General features: G+C 42.6%; 1 protein-coding gene across 8 annotated transcripts in view; it reads right to left on the bottom strand.

Annotated features, from left to right (window-relative positions):
• Positions 1–20,964, bottom strand: part of PFKFB4 (6-phosphofructo-2-kinase/fructose-2,6-biphosphatase 4) — a 134,805-nt gene that overhangs the window by 36,683 nt on the left and 77,158 nt on the right. For 6 of the 8 annotated variants that reach the window (XM_075939355.1, XM_075939362.1, XM_075939354.1 and 3 more), the window contains exon 13: positions 14,900–14,964. In XM_075939355.1, the coding sequence (XP_075795470.1) occupies positions 14,900–14,964 (65 nt within the window). Of the gene's footprint in view, positions 1–10,586; positions 10,678–14,899; positions 14,965–20,964 lie in introns of all 8 variants that reach the window. The other 2 variants (XM_075939361.1, XM_075939360.1) reach the window with 2 other exon arrangements.

Below are 20,964 nucleotides of genomic sequence, written 5' to 3'. Positions count from 1 at the left end.
AAAATTAAATAATGAGAGCCGGTCCTTTTAGTAAGTTTCTCAAGTTCCTCTTCTACAGCAGAAACCAGGCAATGACTTGATTTAGTAAAAATTTAAGAAGTGAGTTAAAAACATTATTTTGGGATGATTAGTTGCAAGCAACTCAGGGTTTTATCATATTCAATGGGATGCTATAAAGTCACTGGAAACAACTTTAGCTTCAAAAATAAGTTTAAACATGTTTCAAGGTTCTACCCGTGCCAATATGCCCCACAACCATAAGTGCTAGTTCATTTTTGTGGTTTTATTCTCATATTTGCCTTTAAAAATATTCTTGTTGATCTGGAAAAACCTACATTAATAAGACAACATACACTGATTTATACACAGAGGAAACAGCAAAACTGACTACATATCAAGTGCAGTCAAAAGCAAACAAAGAAAAGTAACTGAAAAACAGAGAAATCCATTTTTCCTTAACCCTATTTCTGTAACAGAAATCCAGCTCTTGCTTATGAAAATCATATGTAGAAAAAAGCCTGCAATTTTTCTTCACTTGAGGGTGCCCTCGCTTTTTCTTCTGATAATCCTCTCTATTTTAATTCATTCAATTTCTTTCAAATCAGCATGTAGAGCCTTGGATAAATATGGAGATCCAGGCCTCTAAGTGGGGTGTGGGGGTGAAGGGTGCAAACCCACCCCCCATGGTTCCCCAGTAAGCATGATCTGCTCAAGCCTTCCTCCCCCATGCTCCGGCCACTAGGGGGAAGGCTGGGGCTGATTTCTCCCCCCTCTCCTAGGAGCAAGGCCAGGGCTGGGGCTCGCTCCTGAGAGAGGTAGGAGGGAAAATCAGTCCCAGCCTTCCCCAGGCCAGCCAGAGCGTGGGGTGGGGAGGCTTTGGCAGCATGTTGCTCCTGTCTTCCTGCGGCCAGAGCAAACTTATTTGGGTGGGGGGAGAGGGATTCACACCCTTTGCAGTCCACATTAACAAAAAAGAGCCCCCCACAGAAATTCCTGCGTTCGGGCCTGAGATCTTTATTTACACACACAGCTAAGGTTTCTTAAGACTAAATGCGGGAAGACTGATGAGTCATTGCAGGCCTTTTGACCTCCAGGCCGTGAAACTGTTCCTCTACCCAACAGAAAAACCAGAACAGAACCACTTTTCACTTCAATAAAACTGGGTGACAGGCCTGTTACTGGAGGGTGTTTCAGTTTGGGAAACCATCATAAAGCTGGAAGATAACTGCAAGAGAGAGGTAAGTTACGACTGTTAGCTCACCGACTCTCCTTGCTGAAACAGTAAGCAAGCAAGCAGGCCCTGAAGAGTTGACAGAATAATCAGGGATGTGCCAACAGGCTCAAGGAACTGGTTCCAATAATGTTATTAAAACTAGGTTAAAATTCCAGGCTAAGAGAATGTATCTTGCAGGAGATTTGAGCCTTGAGAGAGAATTATGGAAACCCCACTCTGAAACCAAACCTGGAAGCCTGCACTGCCACAGACTCAGCCCTCATAGAATCCCTCCAGAGGATATGCAAGAGGTCATTCTGATTACACCCAAAGCTGAATTTTCTCTGGGCACGCAGCAAATTCAGGATGTCTTTCAAACTCTTCATGGGATCAAGAGTAGTGTTCCCTCTCAGACTTTCCATCCATGAGTGGAGTGAGTTGTGCCTTGTGCACCAATATTAATGTCATGTGCACAGACTCACCGCAGCCTGGCTCCAGCTGCAGCACAGGGGGTGCCCCCCCACCAGGCAGCCTGGGCTGCCAGAGCAGCCCCTAGCCACCAGATCATCGCCCCCACCAAGCTGACCCCCTCTGCCACCAGGGACTCTCCCCAGCAGACCTGCTACAGCGTGGAACTCCCATGTGATGGCTGGGAAATGTGATAGCTGCACTGGGGTAGGGCCATGGTGCTATTTTTAGCACCCCTGCTGTGGCACAGGAACAGCTACACCATAGCCCCAGCCACAGTCCCGGAACATGGGGCAGCCACCCAGCATGCGGCCCCACCTGTGGGAGCAGCTATGGCTGTGTGGCAGCTGATAGGACAGCTGGGGCCATGATGCTATTTTTAGTACCACGGGCCAGCCTCCAACTTCCAGGATGTGACCCAGCTGTTCCTGGGGCAGGGCAGCCACCCGCCACATGACCCTGCCCCTAGGAGCAGCTGGAACTGTGGCTGCTACTCTGCTAAGGAAGTGAGTGGAACTCAAATTTTTCATGTGTGCCCACACCTTTGAGGGAACTCTGATCAACAGGGTTCCAAGAGTTGAAGAGAGCACTTATGATCTTTTCAGACACTCCTTTTTCTTGGGGCAATAATCTTTTATGCAACAAGCCAGCAGAGGCCAAATGCTGGAGTTGAGTCACGGTCCTGTTTTGGGAAAGACTATAAGGGATTTGGAATCAACACCCACCTATGGATATTTGGCTTTTAGCAAGCCAAGCCCTGAATGGCAACAAGGAGCAATGGTGGTGGTGGCTGTTCTCTCTCTCTCTCTCTCTCTCTCCATATTTTTGAGAATAACTTGTGCAACTCCGGGACCAAAATAACGAATCCAGTACGCTCCTTGCTCTGAGTTATTGAAGGGTTGTCTATGCGGGTTCTTGGAGAGCCTGCAGAATTGGCTGCAGCATCTTGGGGAAGCTGGATATTTGCTGTTGATCCAAAAAGATGGAAGGCAAGAAGCCAAATTCCAGGCAAGCTCAAGGAAAGTAAGAGACCAAGTAGTAGTGGGAATAAACGCCATGATAGAGGCCTAAAGTGGGGAGAGAGAGATCCTTATCAGAAAGAGTACAATGCAGAAAAAAGGATTTGGGCAGGGAGGGGAAGGATGGCCTAACTACACTGTCTGGTAATGAGAAGTTCTGATCACACCCCTAAATCTCAGATACCTACAGCAAGCATGTCTGTGAGAGTAGATGGAACTAGGATAAGAGAGAGAGTTTAACAGTAAGTGTCTTTTTACTGACAGGAATTGCGTAAGTCTTGAGAAGACCAAACTAGGAGTCAGCCTGTCTCCAGGATACCCTTGGCTTACAAGAAAAACAAATCTGGAAGAAATGAAGTAGGGAGGACAGTATCTTTCAGAAAGAAGCCAGATGTGGAATTATTAAATATGCTGAATGCAGACATGGCCAATTGCCCAAAAGACTAAATTCACGAAGAGCATTCATGTTCAAAACTAAAAAGATAATGTAATACACAAGAATAAATCAGTATCCTCTGGCACCTGAGGCACTATTGCTAGCAGATTTCCTTTGGAGCGCTGTATAACAAGCTCAGAGTTAAAAATCCATTCTGTCCTCTACTAGGGATTCTCTAGTGCTACAACTGCTGTAAGCTGTTATTGAACCACTTACTCCATTGCCACATTCAGGCAATTACACAAACTGAAAGAGACATCTTAGAACTGCTTACCAACTCTTACCTACTAGGCCTGCAGGATACAGGTATTAGAGCCTCAGACAACAGAAGAAGCTTTAAATTAACTTTGAATATATATTTACAATTGAATGGGATCTCCTTAGCAATGGGTTGCACTGTCTCTTTCTCTCTAAGACTTAGGCCTTGTCTACAATGGCATGTTTTGTTACCAAAAGGCAGTTCTTGGCAACAAAAAAGCGAGCATGTACACATGACAATGCAACTTTTGTTAGGAAAACACCCAGTTTTGGCGAAAAAAAAATTCCAGCCCTGCAAGAATCTTGTGTCTTTTCTTCTCCCTTTATGGTTGACAAGAGCCAATGTGGACTCTGTTGTTTGTCAGAAGAATTGGCTTCCACCAGTATTCCACAATGCCTGCCATGATGGTTGTGCTCAGTTTTGTATAATCTCTGCTGCCCTGCAGGCGTGTGCTCCTCCCTTTTCAAAGTTATAGAACTCAGCTCCATTTGGGGAACAAATCATTAGAATGCTTTTGTTCTGTCCTGCTAGGAACACAGTGATAGGCAGACTGCTGCTTCAGGGGGGAGGGCTGGAGAGACTGGTCTGCTGCTTTGACATTCCTTAGCATGAGAGGCTCACAGAGATATGAGGGAATTCCAAGATCATAGAATTCTAAGGCTGAAAGAGATCTCAGGAGATCATCGAATCCAACCCCCCCGCCCAAAGCAGGACCAACCCCAACTAAATCATCCCAGCCAGGGCTGTGTCAAGCCGGGACTTAAAAACCTCCAGGGATGGAGACTCCACCACCTCCCCAGGTAACCCATTCCAGTACTTCACCACCCTCCTAGTGAAATAGCTTCTCATAATATCCAATCTAGACCACCCCCACTAGAACTTAAGACCATTGCTCCTTGTTCTGCCATCTGTCACCACTGAGAACAGCCTCTCTCCATCCTCTTTGGAACCTCCCTTCAGGAAGTTGAAGGCTGCTATCAAATCCCCCCTGACTCTTCTCTTCTGCAGATTAAATAAGCCCACAGCCCTCCTCATAGGTCATGTGCTCCAACCCGCTAATCATTTTGGTTGCCCTCCACTGGACCCTCTCCAATGCGTCCACATCCTTTTTATAGTAGGGGGCCCACAACTGGATGCAATACCCCATATGTGGCCTCCCCAGTGCCGAATATAAGGGAATAATCACTTGTGTAGATCTGCTAGAAATGCTCCTCCTAATGCACCCCAATATGCCATTAGGCTTCTTGGCTACAAGGACACACTGTTAACTCATATCCAGCTTCTCATTCACTGCAATCCCCAGGTCCTTTACTGCCCAACTGCTGCTTAGACACTCCATCCCCAGCCTTTATCTGTGCTTGGGACTCTTCCATCCCGTCCCAAGCGCAGGATTCTGCACTTGTCCTTCTTGAATCTCATCAGATTTCTTTTGGCCCAATTCTCCAATTAATCTAGGTCACTCTGGACCTTATCCCTGCCCTCCAACATATCATACCTCTCCTCTTAGCTTAGTGTCATCTGCAAACTTGCTGAGGGTGCAATCCATCCCCTCATCCAGGTAATTCATAAAGATATTGAACAAAACCAGTCCTAGAACAGATCCTTGGAGCATTTCTCATTAAGTCAACTGCCAGCCAGACATTTAACCATTGATTACTACCCATTGGGCCCGACAATCTAGCCAGCTTTCTATCCGCTTTACAGCCCATTTATCCAATCAATACTTCCTTAACTTTCTGGCAAAAATACTGTGGGAGATGGTAACAAAAGCTTTACTAAAATCAAGGTATATCACATCCACTGACTTTCCCATGTCCACAGAGCCAGTTACCTCATCATAAAAGCTCATCAGAATGGTCAGGCACAACTTGCCCTTCGTGAATCCATGTTGACTATTCCTGATCACTTTCCCCTCTTCCAAGTGCTTCAAAATGGATTCCTTGAGGAGCCCCACCATGATTTTTCCAAGGACTGAGTCTGTAGTTCCCTAGATTGTCCTTCTTCCCTTTTTTAAAGATAGGCACTACATTAGCCTTTTTCCAGTCATCCGGGACCTCTCCCAATCTCCACGAGTTTTCAAAGATAATGGCCAAAGGCTCTGCAATGACATCTGCCCAACTCCCTCAATAACCTCAGGTGCATTAAATCTGGGCCCATGGATTTGTATATGTTTAGCTCTTCTAAATAGTTCTTAACCTGTTCTTTCTCCACTGAGGGCTGCCAAAGACAAAGGCAAAAAAGCATTGAGTACTTCAGCTTTTCCAACATCATCTGTCACTAGGTTACCTCTCTCATCCAGTAAGGGCCCCACACTCCCTCTGATCACCCTGTAATTGCTAAGGTAGAAATCTTTCTTGTTACCCTTCACATCCCTTGCTAGCTGCCATTCCAATTGTGCTTTTGCATTCCTGATTATTCCCCTGTATTCTCGAGCAATATATTTAAACTTCTCCCTAGTCATCTGTCCAAGTTTCCACTTCTTATAAGCTTCCTTTTTGTGCTTAAGCTTGCCAAGGATTTCCCTGGTAAGGCAATCATATTTGCTTTTCTTACTGTGCATTGGGATGGTTTGTTCCTGTGCTTTCAATAAGGCTTCTTTAAAATACTGCCAGCTCTCCTGGACTCCTTTCCCCTTCATGTTAGCATCCCAGGAGATCCTTCCCATCATTTCTCTGAGGGACTCAATGTCTGCTTTTCTGAAATCCAGGGTGTGTATTTTGCTTCTCTTTCCTCCTTTTGTCAGGATCCTGAACTCAACCATCTCATGATCACTGCTGCCCAGGGTGCCATCCACATCTTCTTCTCCTACTAGCTCCTCCCTGTTTGTGAGCAGCAGGTCAAGCTCTGCATGGTCCCTGGTCGGTTCCTTTGGCACTTGCACCAGGAAGTTATCCCCAACATTCTCCAAAAACTTCCTGGATTGTCTGTGTCCTGCTGTATTGGTCTCCCAGCAGATGTCAGGGTGGTTCAAGTCCCCCATGAGAACCAGGGCCTGTGATCTGGAAGCTTCTCTTAATTGTCTGAAGAAAGTCTCATCTACCGCATACACCTGATCTGGTGGTCTATAGCAGACACCACCACCCCTACTACCTCTGTTGCTCCTGCCTCTAAACTTAAACCAAAGACTCTCAACAGGCTTTTCTCCCTGTGCGCAGGGATCAGCTCTGCTTTCCCACAACACTGCACTGTGGGATGCTTACCCACATTGCTTTGCTTTGTTGACAGGGTGCTAGCAATGGAGCCATGAAATGTCAAAAATAGGAGTCATAAAAACCTGTTTGATTTGTTTTCACTTTGGCGACTTTTACATGACAATAGCACCTTTGCTGCCAAACCTTCTCAGTGTAGACATAGCCTTACTCACTATCTTGTTACTTTCCCACTTCTCTGGTTTACATAACCAACTTCCCTGCAATACCAATGGCAGCAACAGACAGACTCCCAATCTAATGTCCTGTCCAGTGACACATAACATCACTTGAAACCTTAAATTTGATACTAGAATTGTATCTGTACAATAGGTTATTTGCAGGAATCAGCTAGCTATCAATGAATCCCTCTCACTGTACTATACAGGATCTCTTAATGAGATAGCAGTCTACTATATATTTGAGTTTGTGTGTCTGTCTGTTAAGAACTCCTAAACAATAAAAACTAGTCTCAGAGAAGTAAGTCATGGTAGTCTGTAACTTTAAAAACAAACAGTGCTGTGGCACATTAGGGTACGTCTAGACTACATGGCTCCGTCGACAGAGCCATGTAGATTTGTTTGTTCGGCAAAGGGAAATGAAGCCACGATTTAAATAATCACGGCTTCATTTAAATTTAAATGGCTGCCCCGCTCTGCCGATCAGCTGTTTGTCAGCAGATCGGGGCAGTCTGGATGCTCCCCTGCCGATATGAAAGCCCTTTATCGTCCTCCCCAGTAAACCTCATCCTACGAGACGTAACGGGGAGGTCGATAAAGGGCTTTCAGGTTGGCGTGAGAGCATCCAGACTAGCGCGCTGAGCCGACAAACAGCTGATCAGCTGTTTGTCGGCTCAGCGCAGCAGCCATTTAAATTAAAATTAAACCACGATTATTTAAATCGCAGCTTCATTTCCCTTTGCCGATCAGTCTAATCTACATGGCTCCATCGATGGAGCCATGTAGTTTAGACACACCCTTAGGGTATGTCTACACTACCATCCTAGTTCGAACTAGGGTGGTAATGTAGGCAACCGGAGTTGCAAATGAAGCCCGGGATTTGAATTTCCCGGGCTTCATTTGCATAAAGCCGGGCGCCACCATTTTTAAATGTCCGCTAGTGCATTTACACGCGGCACGGACTAGGTAGTTTGGACTAGGCTTCCTAGTCCGAACTACCGTTACTCCTCATTTCACGGCTGTGCCCAGCTTCATGCAAATGAAGCCCGGGAAATTCAAATCCCGGGCTTCATTTGCAACTCCGGTTGCCTACATTACCACCCTAGTTCGAACTAGGGTGGTAGTGTAGACATACCCTTAGAGACTAGCAAATTATTAGATCATGAGCTTTCGTGGGAAAAAGCCACTTCATCAGAGGTGGAGTGGAAATTACAGAATCCAGGGTATTATAACTGCAAAAGAAGTTACCTGTCAATTGTAGGGCCAGTGTTAATTCTGCTAATTCAATCAGGCTGGATGTGTCTCAGTCATAGTGTTTGATATGGAAACGTGAATAGCAAAGGCAGGGAAATTGCCCTTGTATCATGTTTACCAGTTAAGATCTTTATTTAAGCCTAAATTGAATTTGAACTGAATTGGCAAATTAACAGCAGTTCAGCTGTCTGCCTTTGTAATTAGGTGATAAAATTCCTTTGTAAAAGAATGACTACTTTTAAATCCATCACTGAATGTTTCCCTTCAGGCTTGTGTGTTACCATTCCTGATGTCTGATTTGCGTCCATTTATCCTTTGGTGCAGAGTCTGACTGATTTGGCCAATATACATTGCAGAGGGGCATTGTTGGCACTTGATGGCATATATCATGTTAGTGGATGTGCAGATGCATGAGCCCCTGATGGTGCTGCTTATGTGGTTAGGTCCTGGGTTGGTGTCGCTAGTATAACTCTGTGGACAGAGTTGATAATGGAATTTGTTACAGAGGTAGGTTCCTGGGTAAGCGTTTCTATAGTGTGGTGTGCGGCGGCTGGTGAGTATTTCTTCAGGTTGGGCAGGGAGAGGGGTGGCTGTCTGTAGGCGAGGACTGGCATGTCTCCCAAGATCTGAGACAGTGGGGCGTCGTTTTCCAGGACAGGCTGTAGATTGCCAATGATGCACTGGAGGGGATTTAGCTGGGGACTGTAGGTGATGACCAGTGGTGTTCTGTTATTTTCCTTGCTGGGCCTGTCTTGAAGTAGGTGATTTCTGGGTACTCGTCTGGCTCTGTCAATCTGTTTCCTCATGTCCCCAGGTGGGTATTTAAGTTTTAAGAATGCTTGGTAAGGATCTTGTAGCTGTTTACTCTGAGGGACTGGAGCAAATCCACTTGTATCTTAAGGCTTTGCTGATGCCTCATCACCCTCTGATTCTTACAGAGATATTGCTGGCTGTTCCCCCTTCATCAGGGAGTGAGGGGAATATGCAGAGTTTGCTGCATTCCTCACTCTGGCTGGGAAGCGCAGGGGATAGATGAACCTGCCCTCACTGGGAGACATTCCCCTGTCCCCTGGCTCTGCCCACTGGAGCTGTAGTGGCCATGGAGAGGTGCTTCTCACCTGGCCCCAAGCTGCTGCAGTGAGAGAGGGCTGGGTGAGAGAGGGTTGTTCTGTCTCCCTGGGGAAGCCTGCATATGGAATCCCTCATCCCCAGCTCCATCCCAGAGCAATGAAAGGGAAAAGAAGACCAAAATTAATTGAGTTAAGAACCCGAGCGATGCCGGGTAAATGTTCTAGTTATTTTTATATCCAAAAGCAAAATTCTTAGTTTCACCAAAATGAAAATTTTCATAAAGATACACAAGCTGGAGAAACAGACATTAACTGAACAAGCAATTTAAGCAGAAAGGGACTTGTGCTATTCTTTTCCATGAAAAGTAATTGCTTATGAAACAGCCAATTATCCAAGATCTAATGCAATATAAACAAAGCTGTCCCTGTCACTCAGACACTTCTACATTGTATTTCATCTCTATCACCAAAAGCAATTAGGCTGGCCAAAGTGATGCTCAGCTGTCCAATGAGCTGCAGTCTCTTTTTGCGCAGCATTAAGGATTGTAGACAAGGGCATTGTCTTGGTGAACGAGTGCTTGACAACCAGTAGTAACCCTGTGATGTCTTTCATACAAGTGTTTTAATAACACTTCTGGTGGAGTGTGCCAGGAAAACCTCTGTCCAACCCTTTTATTTTTTTAAGTACAAATTAAAATCTAGATACGAAGAATCTGAAATGGCCAATGCTCTTTGTACTGTAGCCAAAGTAAGCTCTGATAAGGTCATCTACATATGACCAGCATACTTCTAAGAATTGGTGTGGCTGCTGCATGCCAAGCCATGAATAGGGAACTTTAAGATTCTGTGTTTCTATCTTAATTCCTAAATAAAAAAACAAATTAAAATTGTTACTGTATACACAGGGAACTCCGCCGTCCACTCAATGGAAAAAATATATTTTAAGAGAAACCATACACATTAAACTATTCATATACTTCTCCTAATTATATCTGAAGTCTGGAACAAATTAAACTTCAATTTGCTCACCTCCTCCACAAATACGTCCATTAAAATGTGCTTATGTACCACACTAGCACTATGGGTGAGTAGAACTACACTTTTTTGCTAACTATGGAAATGTTATTTTCTGCTACAGTTACAGTCCAATCACTCCCAAGGTCAGAGAAACAAGTGCTGCTTGTGCGTATGTTAAGCCTCATTGCTTTCAGACTTCAACTAGTGTCCAGTGGTCACTGAAGCTATGAAAAAATCAATTTAAAAATTAAAGATGTGAGATCACAGGATTACAGCAATCTTAAAAAAAAAATCAGTATTTAAACAGCCAATTAACGTTCAACAATTCATCCACAGCAAATTAGTAGGCTACAGTTTCACTATATCCGGACAAGTTGAGGTTATGTGCTGTACAATGATTTAAGTATTTTTTTGTAATTGATTTAAAAGTGATTGGAATGATTTTTTAAAAATGTATTTTAAAGTAATAGGATGAAACAGCACCACACGTTTGATAGCTGATCTGGACACGGGTTCACTGGTGAGCAGGGACTGTTACAAGAGCTTCCTCAGGAGGTCTGGAAATGTCTACATTCTGTATAATAATAAAAATACAGAGGAGAATATTTATCATGCAGCAACAAAATATCCATCCTTCACAAGTACACAGCTGCACTCTGACAAAAGATTTTTCACTCCAATTCAGTGAAGTAACAGCTTTTTAGTGCATTAGTTCATACAGCAACACAGCTTACATAAAACAACTATCAATCCTACATACAATTTTCTGCCAATACTGCAATTACTCACTTGTAGAGGATGCCTATTATAGGCTCCAATCAGGAGAACTCTTTCGCATGTGCCTAAAAACATTTCTACTGAGAAAAGCAGCTGAGCACATACTTGATTTCAATGGGTGGTGACTATAAACTGCTTTCTCTGCCATCCTGAACTGGGACCGTTCACAGCATTTACATACCATGATCTCCACTTTACCTGTAATACAGCTAATATAGTTTTAAAAAAAAAAAACTACACCAGAGAAAATCCCTCCTCCAAAACTAAAAATGGTGAGAAGACCTCTGATTAGTTTGCAGAAGTTACACAGTATTGACCACATTCAACGCAGCACACGTTAGACAGTACAGCTGCTAAGCCGGATGATGGCTGAACCCATGCAGCTCAAGTTGGAGGCCTACAATATTACCATCAAATTCAAACAAAATACCTGCTAACTTGGTCCCCTACTTATTACTCTACAAAGCCAAATGCTATTCAAATCAAACCATTCCAATTCAAAAATATATTTCCCATTTCACAAAAGGGGTTGGGTGACATGTTTTGCTTGGTTCTCCTCCCAAAATCTGTGTGAGTGAGCAAATTTTACTTTTCTTTATGATAAAAAACTGAATGAACTCAGTCTAAAATGAGTTTTTGCAATGAACGACCAGGTTTTTGCTAATGTGTGGACTACGATATGTAGTAAAAAAAAGATATTTTACTGTCATACATTAAACTTCCTTTCAGAAATAAAATTCAAAACATCACAGACAGAACTCAAATAATTGTTGAAACAGCTCCATAAGATTTATTCCCCAAGATATTCCTTCCTTCATCCTAGAAAGGCTATATCTAAACTAGATTGCTCTTCTGAAAGAGGAATGTAAATGAGCCTGAACGAAAATGCAAATGAAACATGGATTTACAAATCTCGTACTTCATTTGCATAATCACATAGCGCGCTTTTTCAAAAAAGAAACCGCAGTCTAGACAGGGTTTCATTAGGAAAAAAAACAAAAAACTTTTTCGAAAGAACCCGTACACCTCATTTTTTCAAGAGTTTGGGTTCTTTCAAAAAGGATTTTTTTCCCCAACAGAACCCCATCTAGAGTGCAGTTTCTTTTTCGAAAAAGCGCTCTCATGCGATTGTGCAAATGAAGTGCGAGATTTGTAAATCTGCACTTCATTTGCATTTTCCATCAGGCTCATTTACATTCCTCTTTCAGAAGAGGAACGTAGTTTAGACGTGCCCCAAGACTAAAGTCATTACAAATCTGATGCTACTGTACATGAACAGCCAGATCTGTGGTCCAAATTCAGATGGATTATAGTTTTTATAGAAAACACAGGAAAGGTCAGTTATTCTACTCCTTTATATTTATTTCTGCAACGTAAAAAGGATAGTTGATTTTTTTTAAAGAGTGCATAAAAAGTATTTTAAAACAATATTTTCAACTTCTGCTATGGACAGTAGCGTGCCTTATATATTAAGATGGAATTTATGTTGATGAGTACACCTTGTACAGTTCTTAGGCAAATAGTCTGATTTATATTTTATAAATTGGTAACTTTAAAAAAAATGAAATATTATAGATGTTCAGCATTAATAAAGAGTATTTTAAAATTAGATTTTACAGAAGCTGTTACCATCGACACACAGAGTATAAAATAAACAGTTTATACTCTAATACCACACTCTAATCCTAACCTAATCAACTTAGCATTTCATCATGCCTCATTAGTTTATTCATAGTGGGTCTTTCAGAAGACATCTTCAGTACAGGTCGTTTGTGACTCTTTATCAGTAACAAAATCCACACAGGTCTTCCCTGAAAAACCTGAGTTTGACCTGCTAACCTTGGCCAAAACTTTTAACTAGCTCCATTACTGTACACAGTTGTTGCCTTTCTTCCCAAACATTATTACATTTTAGCATTGCCATATGTTACAGTTTGTGACGCACGTCAGGTAAAAAAGTGAGAAGTAACAGCTTTAGGTGCTCAGTAACGCTTGCGTAACACTCAGAGCTAATGCAGTGCCTCAACAGGTTCTCTTCCCAAACAAACATTTTTAATAAGCTAACATCATAATGAATATTCCTAATAGCAATTCCCTGGAAATACATGGCCTGCTATAAGACACAGTGGCAAACTCAGGTTTATCAGCAGTAGACACATCCGACAAGGTAGATTTTTACCCATGAAAGCTTATGCCCAAATAGATTTGTTAGTCTTTAGGGTGCCACATGACTACTCATAGTTTTTGCAGATACAAACTAACACGGCTACTACTTTGATACAAGCTTCCCATTATTTATGCTGTTCCTATTAAGTGGGTTTAAGTGGAATCGATTAAAAATGTGGCAAAATATAATGTATGAAGGAAAAGAAGAAAGTGATAAAGTTTAAACATAGTAAAAGTACCCACACATAATGAAAGCACTTGACTATAACCGCTATGGAAGCCAAAGTTTGGTCAACTAAATATAACTAAGACACTAAGACAGGGTGTGGAACCTTTTTTGGGTCGGGGCTGCTGACCCACAGAAAAATTAGCCAGGCCCATGCTAATAGACTGTGTGTGCTCCCACCCCATGGGGCCAGATCCAGGCAAGCTTTAGGTTGTCCATCCCTGAACTAAGACGATAAACTTCTTGCAAAGCCCTGTTAAAATGCCACATATATGCAAACATATGCCATATTACACTTACACACACACCCATATCATTTTCATACACACAAACATTCAAAAACTCGTATCTTCATACACACAACTTCAACCACCACCACAAATCCCAACTTCTCACTAAAATATAAATTAACTTTACTGCACTAATCGATTTGCTTTAACTCTGCCCATACTATTCTTTGTAATGGTAGCCAGCTCACTTCAAGGAAGACTTAAGGACTGTAGATACAAAAGCTAGAGGCACAAGAAGCAAGCTTACCAAACTTTTATAATACACGAGTGGCACTTTTGGAGTAATATGGGCAAACCAAACTCATGTTACTACAGAATAGTGTGGCACCACACACAGCATCTCATACTCTGATACAGCAAGAATGTAGTAAGTTACCAGGAGCCTGACTTCCTAACTCTTCTTACACACATTCCATCTCTTTTTTCTAAGCCATTAGGCCCCCTAGGTGGGGTGTGTATAGGTTTACTTCGACTAGCTACAGTTGAGGTATTTCAGTATCTCAGTGTAAACACACTGCTATCTTTTGAAGTGAAGAGATGAAGTCTGAATTGGCTGGGCTTGCTTTGAGGTGGCCTAGAAGCCAGATATAAAATCACCTGTTCCTCTTCTGAGCCAGTGTTCCCACCATAGCTGGCATTGCTAAACATTCTCAGGATAGACAAAGCCTTGTAATTGCAGGCAGCGTAAAGCAAGACAGACTTCATTAATGCTTCCTAACAACACCTCTTGCACATTTTGGAAATGCATAGTGGATTATGCCAATTCCACAATGGAAAAGGGCTCAATAATTTTCCTCTAAAGTTTAATATACATTATTATGCACTTGTAAAAGGAAATAGATACAAACTAGCTCCCAACAGACTAAATAGCTTATTCATTGCTCTATTCGTTACTAAATCTTTGGTGTTTGTGCTGTCTAACATAAAAATAAAAAGGACATTGAGTTAGAAACACATGGTTTATATTTCTGTAAGAGGTAAATTCTGGCTTTCTGAAATCATACCATTTTAGGGGTGGGCGAGATTCTGTGGCCTGCACTGTGCAGGGGGTCAGACTAGATGATCATAATGGTCCCTTCTGACCTTAAAGTCTATGAGTCTATGAGTCATTTTAGAAAATGTCAGACAGAAAATTTCTCTTCACAAACATATCTAGCAGACAATACGTATGCAGATGAGGAACTTACTGGTTACACAAAGTTGGTGTGTAAAATTAAATATGCTCAACATTTCTAGCAATTCAATTCTACATCTGGGTAATAGACATCATCATAAAAAAATCACTTCGGAAAATGCAATGCATTAAGTAAGATATTTGTGTTCAAGACTTGTCCTACCTCTGGTTTATCTCTGTGCGTGTTTACTGCTTCGACATTCAGGAATATAGATTCCACCTTACAACCTGTCGACAGAAATTAACCTGATTAGCACTCACTTATATTGTAACTTTTTTTTTTTTAAAGCAACATATTGTATCACCCTTTCCCCCCCCCCCCCCCCCCCCCCCTTTCAGCTCTTGGCTTTCACTTGGATTGCTTTGCTAAGTTCTGACTGTCGTTGACCTCACAATGTACCAGTACCAAAGGGATCAGTATTTATCTCAGTTTGGTGATGAATCCAGGTCTCATTATCTTCAACCTCACATTCTCAGTACTTTCAGTAAAACTTGGAAGATAAGTAATTCACTTTTTCTAAAAACCCACCAAAATGATGCCGGGCATACACACAATCATAATATTTCATACCCACTTCTGTTTTGTAGGCTATTTTAGCCTTAGCACCACATTGTTATGCAGAAGGAAAGTACTGGCCTCAGATTTTTAGTAATGTTGAATACGAACAAAAACCTGTATATTTCAGATTTTTAAAATCCCCCATTACTAAGGCTGGCACAGGTAAGGATATTAACATTTACCTAACATGTTAACAAATCAAAATCTAAAACTAACTTCTGGGGAGAAGCCACTTTTTCCCCAGTGGATAAGTCAGCAAGCTCAGAGAAAGCAGGAAAGCTATACTTAGCTTTAACAGGGGCCTCCTGCAAAAGCGGATCCATTTACAGAGTAGTGACTATCCAGTTCACTTAAAATGAAATGATTGTTTGCAGAGTGCAAAACTGCTACAGGTTGGAATGGAGAAAGAATTTACCCCCCTCTCTTCAACATCTCAAAACACAGAAGAAGTTCATCCAAAGCACTTGCCACTAATCTGCATTCTCTGAAATTTGGTGGTCTGTCCTAACTCCTTAGCAATGTTTAATAACCAAGGGCTGTAGTTCAGATTTCATATTAATACACCATTATTTTTTATAAAGTACACTACAAAATACCTACTGACTAGTACATGCTCTGAAACCTCATGCGACATTACAGCAAAGTATCATTTGTGATACATTATGTGTTTTCTAATTAGTCAGTTCACTTACTAATTACTGTGAATCAGTCGCACATTCTTTTCCAAATGCAAATCAAGCAGAAATCTGCCATACTTCCGAAAATTAGAGCTACATCAACAGTCAGGATGATACAAGTGTGTTACATTCCTTAGAGGCAGATCTCTTCTGACTGAGATAGCCAATAGCAACTAGCAATGAGAGCAAATACTACACCAGATGGCTATATCCTGCAGACACACCCATAAAAGGGACCCAGAGATGAGAAACAGTCCCTAAAGAAGAACCCTACTAGTTTTCCCACTGGCACTTATCCCCGTACACAGGAACCATAGAATCATAGAGCTGGAAGAGACCTCAGAAGGTCATCAAGTCCAGCCCCCTGCTCTAGGCAGGACCAATTCCAACTAAATCAACCCGGCCAGGGCTTTGTCAAGCTGAGACTTAAACACCTCTAGGGATGGAGACTCCACTACTTCCCTAGGTAACCCATTCCAGTGCTTAAAGGTTCAAAGCCCCAGGCTTGGGGCAGGGTGTTGGGGAAGGGGCAGACGGGGGTGCAAGATGTAGGCTCTGGCCGCGAGGCACTTACCATAGGCAGCTCCCAACCATGAGCACAGCTGGACACTCATGGTGGCCCTACGCTGCTCAAAGTGGGTGGCTGCTGCTGACAAACATGTCTGTGCGCACATACTGGGGGAAAGGAGCAGTGCGTCTGTGCACTTCCCATGACTGCAAGCACCACCCCTGCAGCTCCCATTGGCCAGAAATCAGCCAATGGGATAGGTGACAATAGTTCTGGGGCAGGAGAGGCATGTGGAGACCAACTTCCCCTCCTCTGTCTCCAAGTGGTGCCCAGAGACCTGCCTGCCAGTAGCAGCCAGCTGCTTTGAGCAGCATGGGGCCACCATGACAAGCAGGGAGCCTGCCTGCCTGAGTGTCCCACTGGTCGGAGTTTCCTATGGTAAAGACCTCGCCGTCAGACCCTGTATCTCGCATCTGCGTCTTCCAGGACCAGAGCAGCCAGGGACACAGCAGGCATAGAACTTTTAGCGGCCCAGAAATCCATGGCAGGCTGGAGGCAAACATTTGGCAAGCTGGATCCAGCCCTCAGGCCATATTTTTGCCGGACCCTGGTGTAAGGACACAGGGGTGTGGAAGGGGATGGCTGAGTAGGGATGCAGGGCCACACAGGTTACAGGGAGGGAGTGGCTAAAAGAAGGTGCAGGGCCACATGGGGCATGAGGAGGGGTGACTGAGTGAGGGTGAAGGCCAAATGGCGACAGAGAGATGCATGGGCACAAGGGGATAGGGCAGATATACCTGAGCCAATGGGAGAGATGAGAAGTCAGCCAAGATCTGCATGGGTGAGGCTCCCTAAAAATCTCTGCCCCCGAAACCCGAACTGTTCCATACTTCTCACACCCACACCCAACAGCCCCCCACGCTCATTCCCAGGTTTCTTTCCAGCAATCACTTCCTTCTCCATCAGCTTCTCCATTACTCCTGACTCCCACAAGCCTTCACAATGCTTCTGAAGGGTGCAGAAAACACGTTTCAGTGTTGCAGTTCAAATGAATTATTATTTAACGTTCTGAATTAACGGAACTAGTAAGGAGTCAATTTGCCTGCAAACATTTCTGAATTTTTGTCGTCCCCATTATTACAAACACACTTGATGAGAGGTGTGTTGTCTGCCAGGTGCTAAGATACGGAATGTGGAACTGAGGTTGAAGAGGATTATTAAGGCAGCAGGAAGGAATCCATTGATCATCCTTCATGTAGGAACAAATGATACGGCTAGATTCTTGCTGGAACGAATTAAGGGAGACTATGCTAGCCTGGGGAGGACGCTCAAGGAAATGAGGCTCAGGTGATCTGTAGTAGGATTCTGCCTGTTCCTAGAGAAGGGCAACTAAAATGTGACAGGATTATGATGATCAATAGATGGCTTAGGCAATGGTGCTATAAGGAGGGCTTTGGGATGTATGGTCACTGGGAGGCATTTATGGACAGAGGACTGTTCTCTCGGGATGGACTTCACCTAAGTAGGGAGGGAAATAGACTTCTAGGATGGAGGCTGGCTCAACTGATTAAGAGAGCTTTAAACTAGGAATTTGGGAGAGACGGTTGGGAGATGTCCAGGTAATCTCTAAGCCGGATTTCAATACTGAGAGGGAGGAAAACGAAGTAAGAAAGGATATAGCTGGGGGTAGGAGAATGTACATGAGGAAGGGTAGGGTGGATACTAGTCTAATAGGTCATATTGGAGGTACAACGTCCATGCCAAATTGGGTAAAGAATGTGAGTGAGGCCAACCAGCAAAAATTAAGATGTTTGTACACCAATGCAAGGAGCCTAGGTAACAAAATGGAGGAACTAGAGCTATTGGTCCAGGAAGTGAAACCAGATATTATAGGAATAACAGAAACATGGTGGAATACTAGGCATGACTGGAGTACAGGTATTGAAGGGTATGTGCTGTTTAGGAAAGACAGAAATAAGGGTAAAGGTGGTGGAGTCACATTGTATATCAAAGATGAGGTAGACTGTAAAGAAATAAAAAGTGATGGAATGGAGAAGACAGTCTGTTTGGACAAAAATCACATTGGGAAAGACAACTATCAGATCCTCCCCTGGGATAGTGCTTGGGGCGTGTTACAGACCACCAGGATCCAATTTGGATATGGATAGAGACCTCTTTAATGTTTTTAATTAAGTAAATACTCATGGAAACTGCGTAATCATGGGAGATTTCAACTTTCCAGATATAGACTGGAGAACAAGTGCTAGTAATAATAATAGGGCTCAGATTTTCCTAGATGTGATAGCTGAACCAACAAGGGGGGATGCTATTTTAGATTTGGTTTTGGTGAGTAGCGAGGACCTCATAGATGAAACAGTTGTAGGGGACAACTTTGGCTTGAGTGATCATGAGCTAATTCAGTTCAAATTAAATGGAAGGATAAACAAAAATAAAGCTGAGACTAGGTTTTTGATTTCAAAGGGCTAACTTTAATAAATTAAGGAAATTAGTTAGGGAAGTTGATTGGACTAAAGAAATTATGGATCTTGAGGTGGAGGAGGCCTGGAATTATTTTAACTTAAAGTTGCAGAAGCTGTCAGAAGCCTGTATCCCAAGAAAAAGGAAAAAATTTATAGGCAGGTGTGTTAGACCACGCTGGATGAGCAAGCATCTGAGAGGTGATTAAGAAAAAGCAGAAAGCATATAAGGAGTGGAAAATGGGAGGGATCAGTAAAGAAAGCTACCTTATTGAGATTAGAGCATGTAGGGACAAAGTGAGAAAGGCTAAAAGTCAGGTAGAGTTTGACCTTGCAAAGGGAATTAAAACCAATAATAAAAGGTTTTATAGCCATATAAATAGGAAAAAAACAAAAAAAGAAGTAGGACTGCTAATTACTAAAGATGGAGTGGAGGTTAAGGATAATCTAGGAATGGCCCAATATCTAAACAAATACTTTGCTTCAGTCTTTAATGTGGCTAATGAAGACCTTAGGAATAATGGTAACATAACAAATGGGACTAAGGATGTGGAGGTAGATATTACCATATCCGAGGTAAAAGCCAAACTTGAACAGCTTAATGGGAGTAAATCGGGGGGCCCAGATAATCTTCATCCAAGAATATTAAAGGAACTGGCACATGAAATTGCAAGTCCATTAGCAAAAATTTTTAATAAATCTCTAAACTCAGGGGTTGTACCATTTGACTGGAGAATTGCTAATATAGTTCCTATTTTTAAGAAAGGGAAAAAAAGCGACCTGGGTAACTATAGGCCTGTTAAGTTTGACATCTGTAGTATGCAAGATCTTGGAAAAAATTTTGAAGGAGAAAGTAGTTAGAGACATTGAGGCTAATGGCAATTGGGACAAATTACAACACGGTTTTACAAAAGGTACATCATGCCAAACCAACCTGATCTCCTTTTTTGAGAAAGTAACAGTTTTTTTAGATAAAGGAAATGCAGTGGACCTAATCTTCCTCAACTTTAGTAAGGCATTTGATACAGTACCACATGGGGAATTATTGGTTAAATTGGAAAAGATAGGGATTAATATGAAAGTTAAGAGATGGATAAGCAACTGGTTAAAGGGGAGACTACAGCGGGTCATATTGAAAGGTGAACGATCAGGTTGGAGGAAGGTTACTAGTGGAGTTCCTCAGGGATCAATTTTATTTAATCTTTATATCGCTGACCTTGGCACCAAAAGTGGAAGTGTCCTGATAAAATCTGCGGATGACACAAAGTTGGGAGGTATTGCCAATTCAGAAAAGGATCGGGATATCATACAGGAAGATCTGGATGACCTTGTAAATTGGAGTGATAGCAATAGGATGAAATTTAATAGTGAGAAGTTTAAGGTTATGCATTTAGGGATTAAAACAAGAATTTTAGTTATAAGCTGGGGACACATCAGTTGGAAGTAACGGAGGAGGAGAAGGACCTCGGAGTCCTGGTTGATTATAGAATGACTATGAGCCGCCATTGTGACATGGCCGTGAAAAAGGCTAATACGATCTTGGGATGTATTAGGCAAGGTATTTCCAGTAGGGATAAGGAGGTGTTAGTGCCATTACACAAGGCATTGGTGAGACCCCATTTGGAATACTGTGTGCAGTTCTGGTCTCCCATGTTTAAGAAGGATGAATTCAAACTGGAACAGGTACAAAGAAGGGCCACTAGGATGATCCGAGGAATGGAAAACCTGTCTTATGAAAGGAGACTCAGGGAGCTTGGCTTGTTTACCTTAACCAAAAGAAGGCTGAGGGGGGACATGATTGCACTCTTTAAATATATTAGAGGGATAAATACCAGGGAGGGAGAGGAATTATTTAAGCTTAATACCAATGTGGACACAAGAACAAATGGATATAAGCTGGCTAGTAGGAAGTTTAGACTTGAGATTAGATGAAGGTTTCTAACCATTAGAGGAGTGAGGTTCTAGAACAGCCTTCCAAGGGAAGTAGTGGGGGCAAAAGATCTATCT

The sequence above is a fragment of the Pelodiscus sinensis genome, chromosome 11 (assembly GCF_049634645.1).
Source record: "Pelodiscus sinensis isolate JC-2024 chromosome 11, ASM4963464v1, whole genome shotgun sequence".
Lineage (NCBI taxonomy): Eukaryota > Metazoa > Chordata > Testudines > Trionychidae > Pelodiscus > Pelodiscus sinensis.
The sequence above is the reverse complement of the archived record's forward strand: the minus strand, read 5'-3'. Positions and strand labels throughout refer to the sequence as shown.